We start from the raw sequence: 15,193 nt of genomic DNA on the forward strand, positions 1-15,193 counted from the left end.
AATCATTTGCTTTTGTTTTAGTTGTTAAAACTTCTCGCAAGAAACTTTTTGTTATAGAATGTCCGTGGTAAAAAGGGTACTTGTGATGGAAATGATCATATTTTACTATTTTTCGTTCACCTTTCATTGATAATGTTATTACATGCTGTGTAATGTAATTCAAAAGTAAAACTTAGCAATGTATTTTCTCTTTAGCATTATTAAGCTGACTATTACTTTATGAGTATTTACAGGTATATCATGTGGAATGCGGACAATAACAAAAATATGATTTGGAACCATTTTGCGCAAACATCTAGGTGCATAGAAGAGTCAAGTCTGATATCGGGTTAACACAATATTTATAGTTGATATTAAACTGTTTTTAATGACCATGATAATTAATTCTAATTAAGAACATAATAACAAGATCTTTCTCACACATTAAAATTTAATGTTTGTTCGAGACTACATCATGTTTTTGCCTTAAGGGTTAACCTTGATTATCAATGTACTATTTTCAAGCAGGTTGAATTGACAAATTAAAAAAGACTAGTTATTAGAAATACAAGTTTATTGCATTCAAAATAAAAATAAATAGGCATTTAGGAATAATTAAAGTTATATGACTAAATTTGAACCATCCTTAACATATAACTTTACAATTGATAAAAATTGTAGCTCAAGGTGTTCTATTTCTTGTCTTTTTTCTGGCATCTTGCAAACTGGCTATACATCAAAAGATGTTTCATGAGCGTTATACTGTTGCTGTTCATGTAACCCTGAACCCAAAGTCAAAATTTTAATCTCTACGTAGTGTACATAGGCCAACTGGTTATTCGCATCTGAAACATCATCAGTATCGACATTAAAATGCCCATCAATAAATTGTTACACATCAAATCCAGGTTTGGAGAGTGTTGGGTGGCGGCAGGGGTATAATATAGATCATTTTAACCACTATCGTTTCGAAATCTTTTCATTCCATTTTGTTACTAGGCTTTGTTCCTGATAGTGATATATGCCGTAATGGCATCCTGTATGTCTGAATCCACGCTGCGATTTGGAATGACACTCACCGTTTTTAATTTAGCTATCAAATTATGCCTAATAGAGTATGTCATAAGTTAACAAGTTGCCTGCAGGATGACACAGATAACGCGCTAATGAGCTTCGTCACATTAAGGAAGCAAAGTGAAAAATAACCCCACATTAAACGAACACGAGATTGTTTGCTGAAACATTGGGAAGTTTGCGTTGTTGATTTAGACGATTCGTATTGTTTTATTCCGTCTTGAGTGGCTAGTGGCAGGTTTTACCAGTCTGCTCGTGTTAAATTTTAAAACTTGTGTTAAAACTTGTGCAACACAACGTGAAATATTGTCAAATATCCTGTTTTAGTTGTGATCTTTAGAATTTTGCAAACGCAATTATTCTCGTATAACTGTTGATTTATGATATTCTTTTCCCTCGTGGATCAGAAAGTTGTGTTTTGACCTGTTTAAAAGATAGGAAATCATCAAGATGTGTCGGATTTTGCAGGCAATTCTTTTAATCTGTCTGTACCCTTGTGGTAAGTTAACTTTAGAATTACCAAATGTTTGGGTATAAATAATAAATATGTCAGTACGTTCTTTTTCTTACAATACGATATGTGTACTATTATGTAAAGTATAACCGGGTGCGGCTCAGATGACTTGAAGTACAGATTTTGTGCAACACCACTGACCCCTTCCAGTAAACTGATCTTCTAGAATATTGATATAAATACGCGTAAGTTTATAATACAAACCAAACGTTTTTCCAATATTTCGAACAGACTGGCTTCGGTGGAATGTTGACTTGGGCAGTTTTCAGCCATCAATTTGACATATTGAATTATAAAGATTTTGAAATTATCTTAGCGTTGTCTGTAATCTGCAATGTACAAAATAATGTAAGAGTGTAATGCATGTTTCGTGATAAAGCAGCTAAACAGAAGATAATACATCTTTTCAGAAAATATCAATTCCGCTCGAAACAATGGCATTATCTTTTAAAACACTCAATTCTACCCATTAACAGAGATAAGACATAATGTAGGATGTATTAAGAAGTTGAACAACAGCAAGGCCTTGACCTAGATTTAATGCGATCCGAATTTAAAAATTTAAATTATATGTTGGTGTTGCTTTTTCTTTACGTCCATGGACGTTCTGTATAAGTTTATAAACTTATATACCTATTTACGGGCGTGACCTGGTAGTTCGGATCTGTAGAACCTGTTTTGAAATGAATTACAAGACAACAATGTGGGAAAACCTATTTGAGAAAACGTGTCAAAAGTGTTTTCAAACGCTCTCGATTAAAACTGATGACTTAAGAGCAGATTTTCTACAGATAGTCTACACTCCTAAAATAAGATGTCGAATAATTTGTCTTAAAACAAGAACTTAGGATCTGAAATGTGAAACGAAACCCGAAATCCAACAGTTAGCTACTTTAACCTTTCAAATTGACTATTTGTAAGTGGGAAAAACAGTAAGTGGGGAAAGTCCAACACTTCCTGTATTATCCTTTCTGTTATAGACTTAATTCGGGAACTCGCATTGAATAGAATTTTGATGAAGTTGTTCATTAACAGATGTAAGCCCCGGAGATCGTCTAGAGCCAATCTTCTAACAGTCTCGTGGCTGGCAGCAACATCTTTCAGAACAAAATGGCATTAATTTGGAACCTTTGTCAGTCGTCTAACTACCCACATGAAATAATAGCCCCGGGGGAAGCAGAACAACCAAACTAAATCACACTGTAATCAATATATCATTTTGGTACCCTTCTATTTAGGGGATATATTTATCTCTTTTAATCCTGTGATTAGAAATAAGATTTGGTTCTGTAGCTTCGGGATTTTTGTTTCTGAAGCCTTTAGTTTATTCTTTAAGCTAACATTTAATTTTGATCACATTTTCTCCTGCAATAGAAATACTGAACTCTTTATGTATGACGTCACTACCGCAAATACTGCTAATGATACTGAAGGGACTTTGCAATAGCTTCCGCATAAAATTCTTAGTTTTAGTAGAATTACGATAACCACAGATTGACTGAACAGATTTAAAAACCCTCTTTTCAATCTCTTTACAAACCGACTCGGAATTGAATCTATTCTAATCAAACAGTATCCGATGAAAATGGCAATAAGTTTTATAGGTCAGTCATAACACTATAATTTCTAGCCCAGATCTAAATATATTAAACTATTATGAATCATTGGGATAATAAGTCTAATAACTTCCGTCCACTCACGTTTAAAGAGTAGAGGTCGAAGGTTAGACCTGGACCAAAACTACATTTAATTTAAGGGAGTTTTTACGTTTAAACTTTTCTTATGGGTTTTACTTTGCCTTTCATTCTGTCCTTCTTAACAATGCTGTTATATTATATATTGTATATGCGCAATGATTCAAATCGTAACATCCTGGTTTTGGTTTATGGGAAATGGTGTGATATGGGATCGGAACCTTTTGACACCAGAATTATCAAGAAAGGTTTACCTTCAATCAGCGAGCCCAAACACAGTCGTTTTGATTATCTGAATGGGGTAGGGGGTATTTTGAATTTGAAGATATGTTGTTTGCTGAAACTAATTGGAATATGGAAGACAATTTGTAACATTCGAAAAAGAAATTAGATTCCACTTTCTGATATAAAGTGGATTTAAGGTTGCCTGTATATTAATTTGAAAGATTGTTTTATATGCGAAAATTGAAGATTCGTGGAAAGAGAATGATACCCTTCGTAAAGGTCATAGTAGCAATTTAAAATTTGAGAAATTTATACAGCTATTTAACATCTGATACCAATTTTTACATTATTATCTAATAATTTTACATATTCCATTCTGAACTGTATTACTCACTTGTCAGTAAATTGGTGCATAAAAACTTAAATAGCCGAATAGCCGAAAACAGAATAGCCGTCCTGTCTGCTTAATTCTTTCAAAACTTAAAGCGGAAGTATGTTTAACACTTGATATATTTTGAAATACTTTGATTTTAATCTAAAAATAGGATTAAGACTAAATTATATGGTTTTCGGCACATTTTTAAAAATCGGATTGTTTTTTTAAAAGGTTTTTACCATTTGTTCATCATCTATGCAGATGAAGTCGTTATACCTTGACTATTGTGAAGAGTGTTCACGTAAGAAGTTTTTCTCTCTATATCATGAGCCATCGGGAGCCTTGCATCATTCTTGTTTTTATTAATCTGGCATATTTCCATTTTCAATCATGGTGAGGTTCAATTTAGGGAACACACAATAGCAGCAATACACACTAGGATGGAATGCACATGCAGATGCCTTAGGAAGAAAGGTTTTATTAAATGAATTTGTAATTTGTAAGCCTAAAACGTACGACCACACCTTTTACAAAATTTCCATATGTACGTTGCAAGATTGAACAGAAAGTACTTCAACATGTCAAATTATCATGTGAACCACCGCCATCACCTAGGTGGGAATGCTTACCCTCATCTCATGTTCTTCTACGATTGGGTTTAAAGTCATTGAACGGCATTTAGCAATTAATTTGTGAGTACAATACATAGACACAGCTTTATTGAACAATAATCATTGGTTAAAGTTATGCAATGTTTCGATCTGTTCTCCCGTCTTCCTCGGAAACACAATTTGGTTTGTCAAATCAGGTTTTACATTTGGGAAAGTGTATTTAATTATTATTTCTAAAAGTCATTAAGACCGTAGACATATACTTCACTAAAACCTGTTTCGATGGGTTTTAAACACTTTTGTAAGTTATATGAACTATATGTGTGTTTGTTTAGATGTTACTTGTCGATGTTGATTAAATTTGTTTACTTCAATTATTCTTTTGTTTACTTTGTCAACAACTCAACGTGTAAACAAATCACACTATCTTTCTAGGAGTCTTCATAATCACGTTTCATTTCGAATCAGAGAAATGCATTCCTTTTAGAACATCACCACCAATGGGAGGCCTGATCATTTTACTGTCCCGTGTATGAGACATAAGGTTCCACTTTTCACTGATTCCTGTAATTGAGATATTTTCGTTAACACTGAGATTCTGAGTAACCCAATTTCTATATGTCTTTATATTAAGCATTTTAGGTTATTTATTTTACGTATTTGCTAGTTATGGTTTCGCTTAGTTGAGAATCGAACAACCTAAGTTCTGAACCATGTTAAATCCCTGATTGCTCTTGGATGTCATGATATTGTCCGAGTTGATCGATTTTGATATTGGAATACTGATAAGTTCATTACGATCTAGGATTATTCAAGACTACATTAATTACGAGAAACAATGTCTTGATTTTGTATTATAGTCGCTGGAATTATCAGAACAGAACAATGACCGTTGATAAAACATGTATGTGTATCTTGTAACAACTAATCGTGTTCGTGTTCAACAATAAAATGATAATCCCAGAGATTTTCTCTCACGGATAGAAACCATTTCATGTCGAGGTGAAAACTGGCCCCTCAGCTTTAACAACCGAATACCGAATTAACGTTGGTGGAATTTCTCATACACGCTGTAAGTAAATTAAGCCGAAGAAATTTATCATATTGTGGGAGATTTTAATAATCTTAATTAAGAATGTATCCTTAATATTTATTTTTATTTGCCTACGCATCATTTTGTCACGAGTCAAGATAAAAGTTAAGATTTTCTTTGAATTTTCAAATAACAAGAATAAAGTGTATACGTTCTCGAGTAGGTGTAACTTTCTACAGGTGAAACACGTCTTGACTATAATTATATAATATATGGGTTAAATTATTTTTTGTAAATGCTTTGAGTGTTTTAACTATGAGGAAACCTTATCTTCTGACCACGTACGATGCAAAGAAGCAATATTTCACATTTCAAATTTGAGTAAATCATTAAAACTCTAATCAAAAAGTTGAGACTCTTCCCGCAGCTGATTCATCTGCAACATCAATATGATTTGATATTGGATCGATGTTTTTCGAATGGTGAACATTCGGACGACTGGCTTGTTCTGCAAAATTTCTTTCCCAAGTTTGCATGTTGAAATTGGTAACGCATGCATTATCCCGCAATGTAACATGTTTGAAAGGATTTTTTTTATTGTACTGTTAGAGAGGTTATTCTATATGTTCGTGTCTTTAGTAGATGTCTTTTGTTTAACGAAACCAGTACAAGTAAAATTTCCAGTCATTAATTTTAAAATAAATTATACCATATTTTTTTAATGAGCTTCATTTTTTAATCTTAAAGCGATTTATATTGCGTATCTAAATGTCTGACACGCCTATACCCTCCCTTGTAATTTATAAAGATTATTATTTAGAAAAAACAAGGCAACACCATAGGTTATTCCAAAACCTTTCGCATTTTCCTCAATATGTTTCTGAAATGGTAATTTTTATAAAATTAGAAGGTTTAATATTTCTATTTTACATCGCTATTCCTGGTTTACTATCATCAACTGCTGGTGGACAGATACGTATCCAAGTCATTCTGCTAGCTAAAATTGCTGAGGTCAACTTTATTGACGTTTATCTCTATGAATAAATTATGCGGTTCAGGGCTCCCTCATTCATCTGGAACACTATTTGCCCTGGGATCATAGTGTTTCGGATTGTCAACAAGACTATTAATGTTTGATTGATACTGGTATAATTTGGTATTCGTCTTGTTTCGATGCTGTCAAGACTATCGCGTCAATAGTTGGCAGTTTTCTGTGGACTGACACTACTCTCTGATGATGTCTGCAACTAAAGTGTAGTTTTGATAGTTGATAATTATATATTTGTATATGATTGAAATGCCCTACATTAAAATCTGTCGCAGTAAATTAAAAGTTGATTGATTAACGTTTAACATTAATTACACTTGACATTTACTATTGACTTTTTATTATAAAATAACAGCTGGTTAAATTCTTTATTTACTTACTATTTACTTACTTCTCGCTCATTGCACATGTCATATAAATCAAAGTTCAAATGAGGTTATTGTTTTAGACTTTTGTTTTATATACATATAGGCATGTTTTTATCAACTGAATTGAAATGTAGATTCATAATGTTAAGTCTTATGTGTCTACGATCTCTTAATTCTGAATTTGCATCCAAAATGGATTTTGCAATGGTAATTGATGTATTTTTCATCCAATGCCAATCAGATCTGGCAGCAAAGACAGGCTACAAAAAGGCAGTTGAAACCACTATTAATAAGGACAAGGACACCGTACAGTTGATTACAGAAGTCGCTTTCGACTGATTATGCAACCTCCCTACAGTGGTAATAAGGCACATCATGCCAATCTCACATTCGTAAAATCTAGATACCGGATTTAAGAATGATAACTTTAGGAGACCTTAGTTTATTCTAAAAGATTGTCGGATAAAAAGTTATAACCTTGTCATGGAATTGCATCAGGTGTTAACAATAGAAAAAAGCATGTAAGATCCAATATGTAATTGCCCCTTTTCATTTTGTAATTTTAGTACTGTCGACCACGATTGTAGATGTACCAGCAAGTTTACAGGCAAAGATTGGAGACACTACAGAAATCAACATCCTTTTCTATCCTTATGATAAACAGAATAACGCAAGCATTACCATTGTTGACATTGATAATCGACTACGTCCACGTCTTTTAACGGCTACGACCAATTTTACCAATACGACTGATCTGGATACGGCCAGCGTCTGGAAGAATAGGATTGATGCAGATGTTGTGGAAGGTTATGGATTGAGTCTCAAGTTGTTGAATGTGAATTATGAAGATAATGGTAGATATGAGGTGACCATCAAAACAAATTCCAATCAAACCCATCATTTTCAACTGCTTATAGAAGCCGTCGGTAAGTTTATTCAATGTGCTTCTCATTCCTTTTTGTCAATCCCTTTTGTCCATTCATCTCAACACCAAGTAAGCAATCATCTGATTTTTAAGACAGCGATGCTTTATTCAGACAGCTGTTATTCATTAATTCATCACATTTATTTGTTCGCTATCAGACTATCAGATTATAAATATCCAGAAAGGGTTAATAAGAAACAATTTAAGAGTGTAGAGGTATGAACTTCACAAGTACGATTTGTTGCAGCAAGACTTCTCGTGGGCTACTATGATTTCAAACACTGAGATATCCGAGTCTCATGACTCTTTTACTGTATCATCCATTTCAGCTCCACCAGCTTTCGTTAGTATATCCATACCTAAACCTAAAGGTCCAGTTTTTACAGAGTTTGAACCTGTAAATATAACCTGTTCTGGAGCAGCAGGTCGACCACTTGGTAGAGTTTATCTTTCACGTTTAACAAAAGGATCTAAAGTCTACCAAATATTGGATATACCACCAGTGATGCACAACTACACTGCTGTTAATAACGGATCCTTCATGATCCACTACACCTTTGAAAGAGTTTTACGTGCTGATGATGATCAAGCTAGGTATGCGTGTGAAATCCATCCTGGCAGTGAATATTTTGGTTCTGTGTATTTGACCAGGAGTCCATTGGAGCTGCTGAAAGTTGATTGTAAGTACCACTTTTGTCATACATAAGTTATGTTGTTCTTGTATCAATGTTGGCCAAATATTCATGCCTTTACATATCTGTCTGTCTTGCTTATCGTGAAGCTCCCAATATTGTATGGTATTACTCATCGAGCTAATGCAACAAACCCTTTTTTATTTGTCTCAATGTTTCACAACTTTTTGTCTAAAGGACTGTGTCACGATTTTGTGTATTCTTCTGAAAACATTCCTTCTACCTAGTAACCAGAATCAATAGTGTCAGTTGTTTGTACAAAAACTCAAAGCTTCGTCGAAAGGTGAATGAATGTACAATATAACGCAGTTATGGTGTATGGGCGATAACTCGTCTTCTTTTTCATGGATTTTGCTAAGTTAATTGACTTTTGGTGGTTGAAAGAAATACTGACACACCTATACTAAATATTCAAATACGATGTAAAAGAAATTTATAATGTATTTTCATGATTAATAGATTCCTAAAATCAAAGTTTTTATCAAAGGGGCAGTATGTAAAAAATTTTATTATCAAAAACGTCCCACATTTTACCTGAAAATATTTATAAAATATGCTATTATCATCTATATATATCTATGCTTGATCAAACTGAATTTGTTTTAAAAGGGTTAATTAAAATGGAGAGTACTAATTTTTAATTAAGAGTATGACTTAGTTTTGGTGTTTAGATTTATAATGGCTAGATATTATTTGTTAAAACTTTCGGATACGTTTTGATTTTGGTGTATAATATAGTTTTCACAAATTTGAGCACAAAAAAGAGGAATGCGCGTCGTGTTTTCAAGTCTTCCAGTTTAACATATCATTGAAAATCAAATTAGTTCATTGCTCTTGACCTTAAACAGTTAAAGATGACTTGATTTCCTGTACACTTATCACTATCACAAGTTTGAAATAGGTGTACTTTGAACAATCCAATTTAAACACAACTCAGCATATATTTCATTTCTATCCTGTCAGCTACTCAACTTGTTCTCAACTTACTGAGTTGTTTCTTGTGAAAAAAATTGGGTTCATGAAAGTGTACCTCCATGATTTGTCTTGCGGAACCCCCACACCGTGGACCAGTGTGATGATATTTGGCAAGAATAATGACCACTAGCCAACTTTAATTCACTTTTTTCCAACTTCGATGGATTTTCAAAGCACACAGCCTATAGCAACGATAATATTCATAGTTGTATTTAATACTATAAATGGAAAGATGGATTATCCTTAAAATCTAAACACTAAAAACACTAAAAATGACTCTCTCCATCCTAATGGAGACTATTTATCCTTACTGACCTATATTGTGATAAGAAAATAAGCCATTGAAATCCTTTTATTTGGAAAACAATGATAGGTTTATTCAGATCTAATGGAGACTATTTATCCTTACTGGCCTATATTGTGATAAGAAAATAAGCCATTGAAATCCTTTTATTTGGAAAACAATGATAGGTTTATTCAGATCTATTCAAGCACATCACATTGAACCTTAGTAGCTTATGATAAATATAATATTTGACGATAACTTGTATAAAAAGAGGCTTATTTTAACATACAATATCACTACATGATTCAATATCCGGGATTTTCACACGGGGTTTGAAAATTAAATGAGACATACCACTGGTATGTTTCACCCATAATAATCTTTCTGAGCAACAATAGGATAATTTGGATGGTACAATTTTTTTTTAAATCATTTAGACTATCTCTTTAAATGATAAGGCCAACCTGTGTTTTATTGTATAATGTACAGATATATTTGACTATGACTAATGTTTATACATACTACAATAAATGGCTGAAACGATTACTATTTACATTAAAACCCGGATATAAATTAATATTAAGGCTTACATTTGTTGTGAAAAATATTTTCGCATTATTATTACTTTGAATAATAAAGGTATTCTAGAAGAATAAAAGTTGATTATTTTATGATTGTATATTACCAAATAAAGCGTTGCCATTTATTTTATTCTAAGCATTCATTATATACAGTAACTCTGTAATATGCACACTATTTAAACATGGGTCATACATTCAAGAGACTAATGCATATTTAGTTTGAAATATTTGTAGGACAGTGAATGACATTTAAATTTATGGTGTATTATTTATTCAAACCGGAGTAATATTTCTTATTATATACCTTACATTACTATAGACTATATAAACAAACGTGACAAATAACTGAATCATTCAGTTGAATGCTGTAGTGTCAACAAATGTTTATTATTGTTAGTTGTCGATGGATGAAATCTTTTCGTAAGCAAGAAATGAAATCCTCAATGAAAGTAATTCCTATGATCGTAGGACATGTAATTGTTATCCATTATCAAAGTCCATGTAATTGTTATCCAAAATTGAAGAACGTGTAATTGGTATCCATAACATTTTGTTCAAGTGGCGAATTACTGAATGACAACTCAATCAAGTTTACCGTGAAATTAGATTGCAGGGCCAGCCATATGAATCCGAAGATGTAAACACCGAACTGAATAATACATCATGAATAATACATTATTGTAAATTGTATTTTGGAGATGTGTGTTGTGGTGCATGTTTTCCTTAAAACTTCGTTTGGTGAAACTAATTGGCGATTAGCATTGATCTTAATTTAATGATAAAATGGCACCATAATCCAAACACTTTTTTTCAAAATGTGTGCGGAATTATTAAGTCAAATCATCAGGCTTTAACATACATAAACAATTCATGGCTTGTTAAGATATACTATAGGTTTTCATCTTTCTACAATTTCTATTGTGTAACCTAATATATATCGTTGTGATAATACTACTATATTTCTTATATGGGTCATAATATGGGTTATAATTTAAAATAGAAACAGATAAAAGTTACAATTTATTCTCTCTCTAACATCAATGGTATGTTATCTGAAAAGAATGAAGGACAACTATTCATATTCATGTGTGTTTGTTGAGCGCAGGTAAAGAGGTCCTTTGCTTCGTGTTTATAACATTACTATTATTCAGTAAGCTAGGGTGTGTTTTTTTTTAAGATTCAAAACACCCCACATGTGCCATTAAGTGCCACTCATTTTTATTTTTTGATAAAGGGCTTTTCAAATTATATGTCACCGTCTCTAATTGGAGATGAAACAAACAGGAAACTTTCATGGCTTTAAAGATAGTCTTTTTGTACTATTAATAAATTTTGGAAACGAAACTTCTCACTTATCTTTGCCAGATTGCACCAAGATCATTGACTCCCCATTACATTCACAAGGAAAGGTAAGGAGAGAGAGTTCGGAAGCATTGAAGAGAGTTGGTGTGGAGAATCCTGTAGAACAGGGGAGAATATACGCTATCCCTCCTATACATCTAAATCACTATAAAACTTTTAATTAATATAATAAAATTAATTTTTTATTATGTACAAATTTCTTATTAGTAAGTCGTGGTATGTGAAAATCCTGCGCAATTACCATACCTTGACATACTTATCTCAAGTACACCTGAGTAAGTTGAAAGGCTCTAATTCATACGCTAAATAGAAGCTTAATATCTCAAGTTCATAACGCAATAGGTCGCGTAATTTGTCCTTATAAACTTCAAGCTATTAGCGGGTACTATGAACGTTTTTTCATTGTCCACTCATCAGTGCACCCAGGTCGTCTCAATCGAGTGATTGATTAGATACTGCCAGTTGGTCTTAGATTGTGTTCGTTACAATATTTCCCTGGTCCTCCTCAAGACGAGAGATAATTTTCATCGTAATAACAGAGCCAATTGGAAGTCTTGTCACGCCTAGTAGTGGATACTCTTTAGCTGACAATTTTGTCGACGATGCTTGCTGATACTTTAAAAGTCACTCTTGTCAGACATACCATTAAAGACAATGAAATGGTCGATCACTTTCTTGGTACGTCAAAATTGGACATTCTTCATCTTAAAAATTCAGCCCAATTCCAAAATTTGAGCTCCTATAAAACCTCTCGGATCAACTGAAATTAACAGCCCTGTAATGGTCAACCCGGCAACCAAGTCCAAGGGCCCCACCCCTAAGGAGGCCCCATGCCCCCAGAAAAAAATACAAGATTGTAAAAAATATGGAAAAAAATTAAGTATAATATAAAATGGCTCACAACTAATGCTAGGGCCCTATCAAAGACAATATTGTGTACTTAGTTCAGGTAATGAGGCCCAATGTTAGGTATGACTGCCAATGAGAGTCCTTATACATTTAAATAATACAGTTATTTTTTTAAATCGTTTAATCTTACAGTAACAGGCAGACAGTGTCTCAGAATTCAGGAGAGTATATATCTTTTTTATATATTTCCCGTAGGAGGGGATCCACTTAAGCCCACGAGCTCCCACTCATCTTGTTGTTTCACACATTCATAGCATATATTAGGTTATTTAGAGATTGCTGATTTCTATTAATAAAATAATACTTCTACCCTAAGAAGATAAATAGATAATTAACTCTGTATTGGAAACCTGAGACCATCGTCTGCCATATGGATAAGATAGATATCATCATTATACTGATTTTAGAAAATCAAATAAAACAAATGATAGGGTTACAGATAAGGTTACTCTCTATCTATCCAGGCCAAGTTTGTATCGCTATGGTTTTTATCTGCAAGTTGATTTATCTTAGTATTTAAAACCTGCCTTATTACTTTTATCTCAATTCCTATCATCATAAATTTAAAATTGTATCCAATTGTCTTTATTTATTCATATCTGAAGTAATTTTCTGTCTTATATGTTCTGAAGTAATATTTGATTTGATTCTAAGATAATATTAGTTTTTTATCGTTCTAAAGTAAAATTAAATTGTATGATATATGATATATCTGAAGACAATCTTATGACTATCATACGACATGTAATAGAATGTAAATCAAAGCTGTCTTACGATAGTCATACCCGAGATGCTCTTAATATGACTGTCATAAGTGATAACATTGACTATATAGTTATTACTTACAAAATATATTCTCAACATTAAATTTTATATGAAAATGAATTAAAATCGTAGTTTGATCATTTGTTTGAATTTAGTTTGTATATTTATTATACTTTTACATTCTCGAACTCTGTGTTTATTTATTATCTTACATGATGTGTTTGTTTTCTAATTGTGAATACTTTTAAGATGTGAGACATCGAGTACATGTAACTGCTTAACGAAATGCTCGTGCAAATACTTTGAGAAAGTACTATATAAGGATAGAAATAATACATTTATATTTATTATACATAATCATGAGTAAGAGAAGAATTTTACATCGCAGGCGATTCAAATTTTGATAGACGAAGTGGAGAAGAATAAGTCCTTACTTTTCAGCCGACACAGCAATGTAGTAACAAACAGTGCTAAAAAGAAAACTTCATATTTGAATCGCAAACTGCTTGAACATTAATAGAATGGTAGCTTTTTCTATTTACATACAGATGTTCATCCTCTGTTGGAGCTTTTATACGTATGTGTGTAACATCAATGGCACCGACTACACTTGGAAAGTCTGTTTTTTCATGAAAACCTCTCATGATGTTGCGAAGTCCAGTCTGGTCAGTTGGCATCTTTATATAGTCATTACAAATCCTCGTGCAGTTATATCACGTGTTATTTTAGATACACTTGGTCTAGATATATCATGGACATCAGCATTGACCATCTGAAAGCTTCCAGTGGCATAAAATCTGTGTGCAACCATGATTTGGAATGAAACTGGAAAGGCACGAGATCTTGCTGTTGGCCTTGGGTTGTTTGGAACATTCTACATAAATCTAGTATCATTGGGCGTGAAAGTCTATATCTACATACTATTTGTTCATCATCCATGTAGTCTTGTGGGTTATTTCTGTCTCGAAATACTCTGTTTCGGCGTACGTTTTCAGCTTTTTGTCGAATGTGCTTGTAAACAGCAGCCATATTCTTTTATTCACGTGATATCGAAGCTCTTATGATAATCATAAGTCTATCATAACTTTTATGATAATCATAAGACCATCTTAAGACAGGTCGAGAGGTGTCTTAAGATTACGATGAAATTTATGATTTATCGTAACTTAGGACACTTTCGAAAACCTATCTTACGACTATGAAGCAAGCTTCTGATTACTTCGTAAAAAAACCTTGCCAAGGTTTCAATTATCAATCGAATATGTCGAATAACCTTAATGGTATGTTTAATCTAGTTGACTATTAACACCACGTCAACAGTGAGTGTAGAATTAGCATACCACCAACATTCTTTCATTTACAACGTGATACTTTCTTCACTTCATTTCTTTATTCTTGACTGTAATCCTAACACCAACGTATTAAGGCCAAATTTACCACGTTAAAGATTTCTTTTTACATACTAGCCTTCTATTTTGGCATAGAAGGTTGTCATTGAAATGAAATTTATAGTCGTTGACAGTAGTGCCGTGGGGTGAGGGGGGGGGATGGGGCAGTTGGGGCATATCCCCCTTAGAAATTTTGCAAATTGTTTGGGAATCCCAGCAGATGAGTTGTAATTTTAAATGAATGAATTGAATTTTACGTCCTACTTTTCTGCAACTTATGGGCTAATGAAACACCATGAAGTGTACAATAAGGGTAATTTTGCCAGGACGTGGCATTCGCTAACTATTTTTCTAGGGGTCCTCCATCTGAACGACTAGACGCTTTTTC

At 33.0% G+C, this 15,193-nt stretch overlaps 1 protein-coding gene across 1 annotated transcript; it reads left to right on the forward strand.

Annotated features, from left to right (window-relative positions):
• Nucleotides 1-7,263: 7,263 nt before the first annotated feature.
• Nucleotides 7,264-11,907, forward strand: LOTGIDRAFT_153274 (hypothetical protein; the record flags this gene model as incomplete). The annotated part of the gene is made up of 4 exons (XM_009057180.1): nucleotides 7,264-7,282; nucleotides 7,489-7,848; nucleotides 8,177-8,527; nucleotides 11,747-11,907. The coding sequence occupies 4 exons, from the start codon at nucleotides 7,264-7,266 to the stop codon at nucleotides 11,905-11,907; spliced, it is 891 nt and encodes a 296-aa protein (XP_009055428.1).
• Between the last annotated feature and the right edge of the window lie 3,286 nt (nucleotides 11,908-15,193).

Source organism: Lottia gigantea, assembly GCF_000327385.1.
Source record: "Lottia gigantea unplaced genomic scaffold LOTGIsca_3, whole genome shotgun sequence".
NCBI classification, from domain to species: domain Eukaryota; kingdom Metazoa; phylum Mollusca; class Gastropoda; family Lottiidae; genus Lottia; species Lottia gigantea.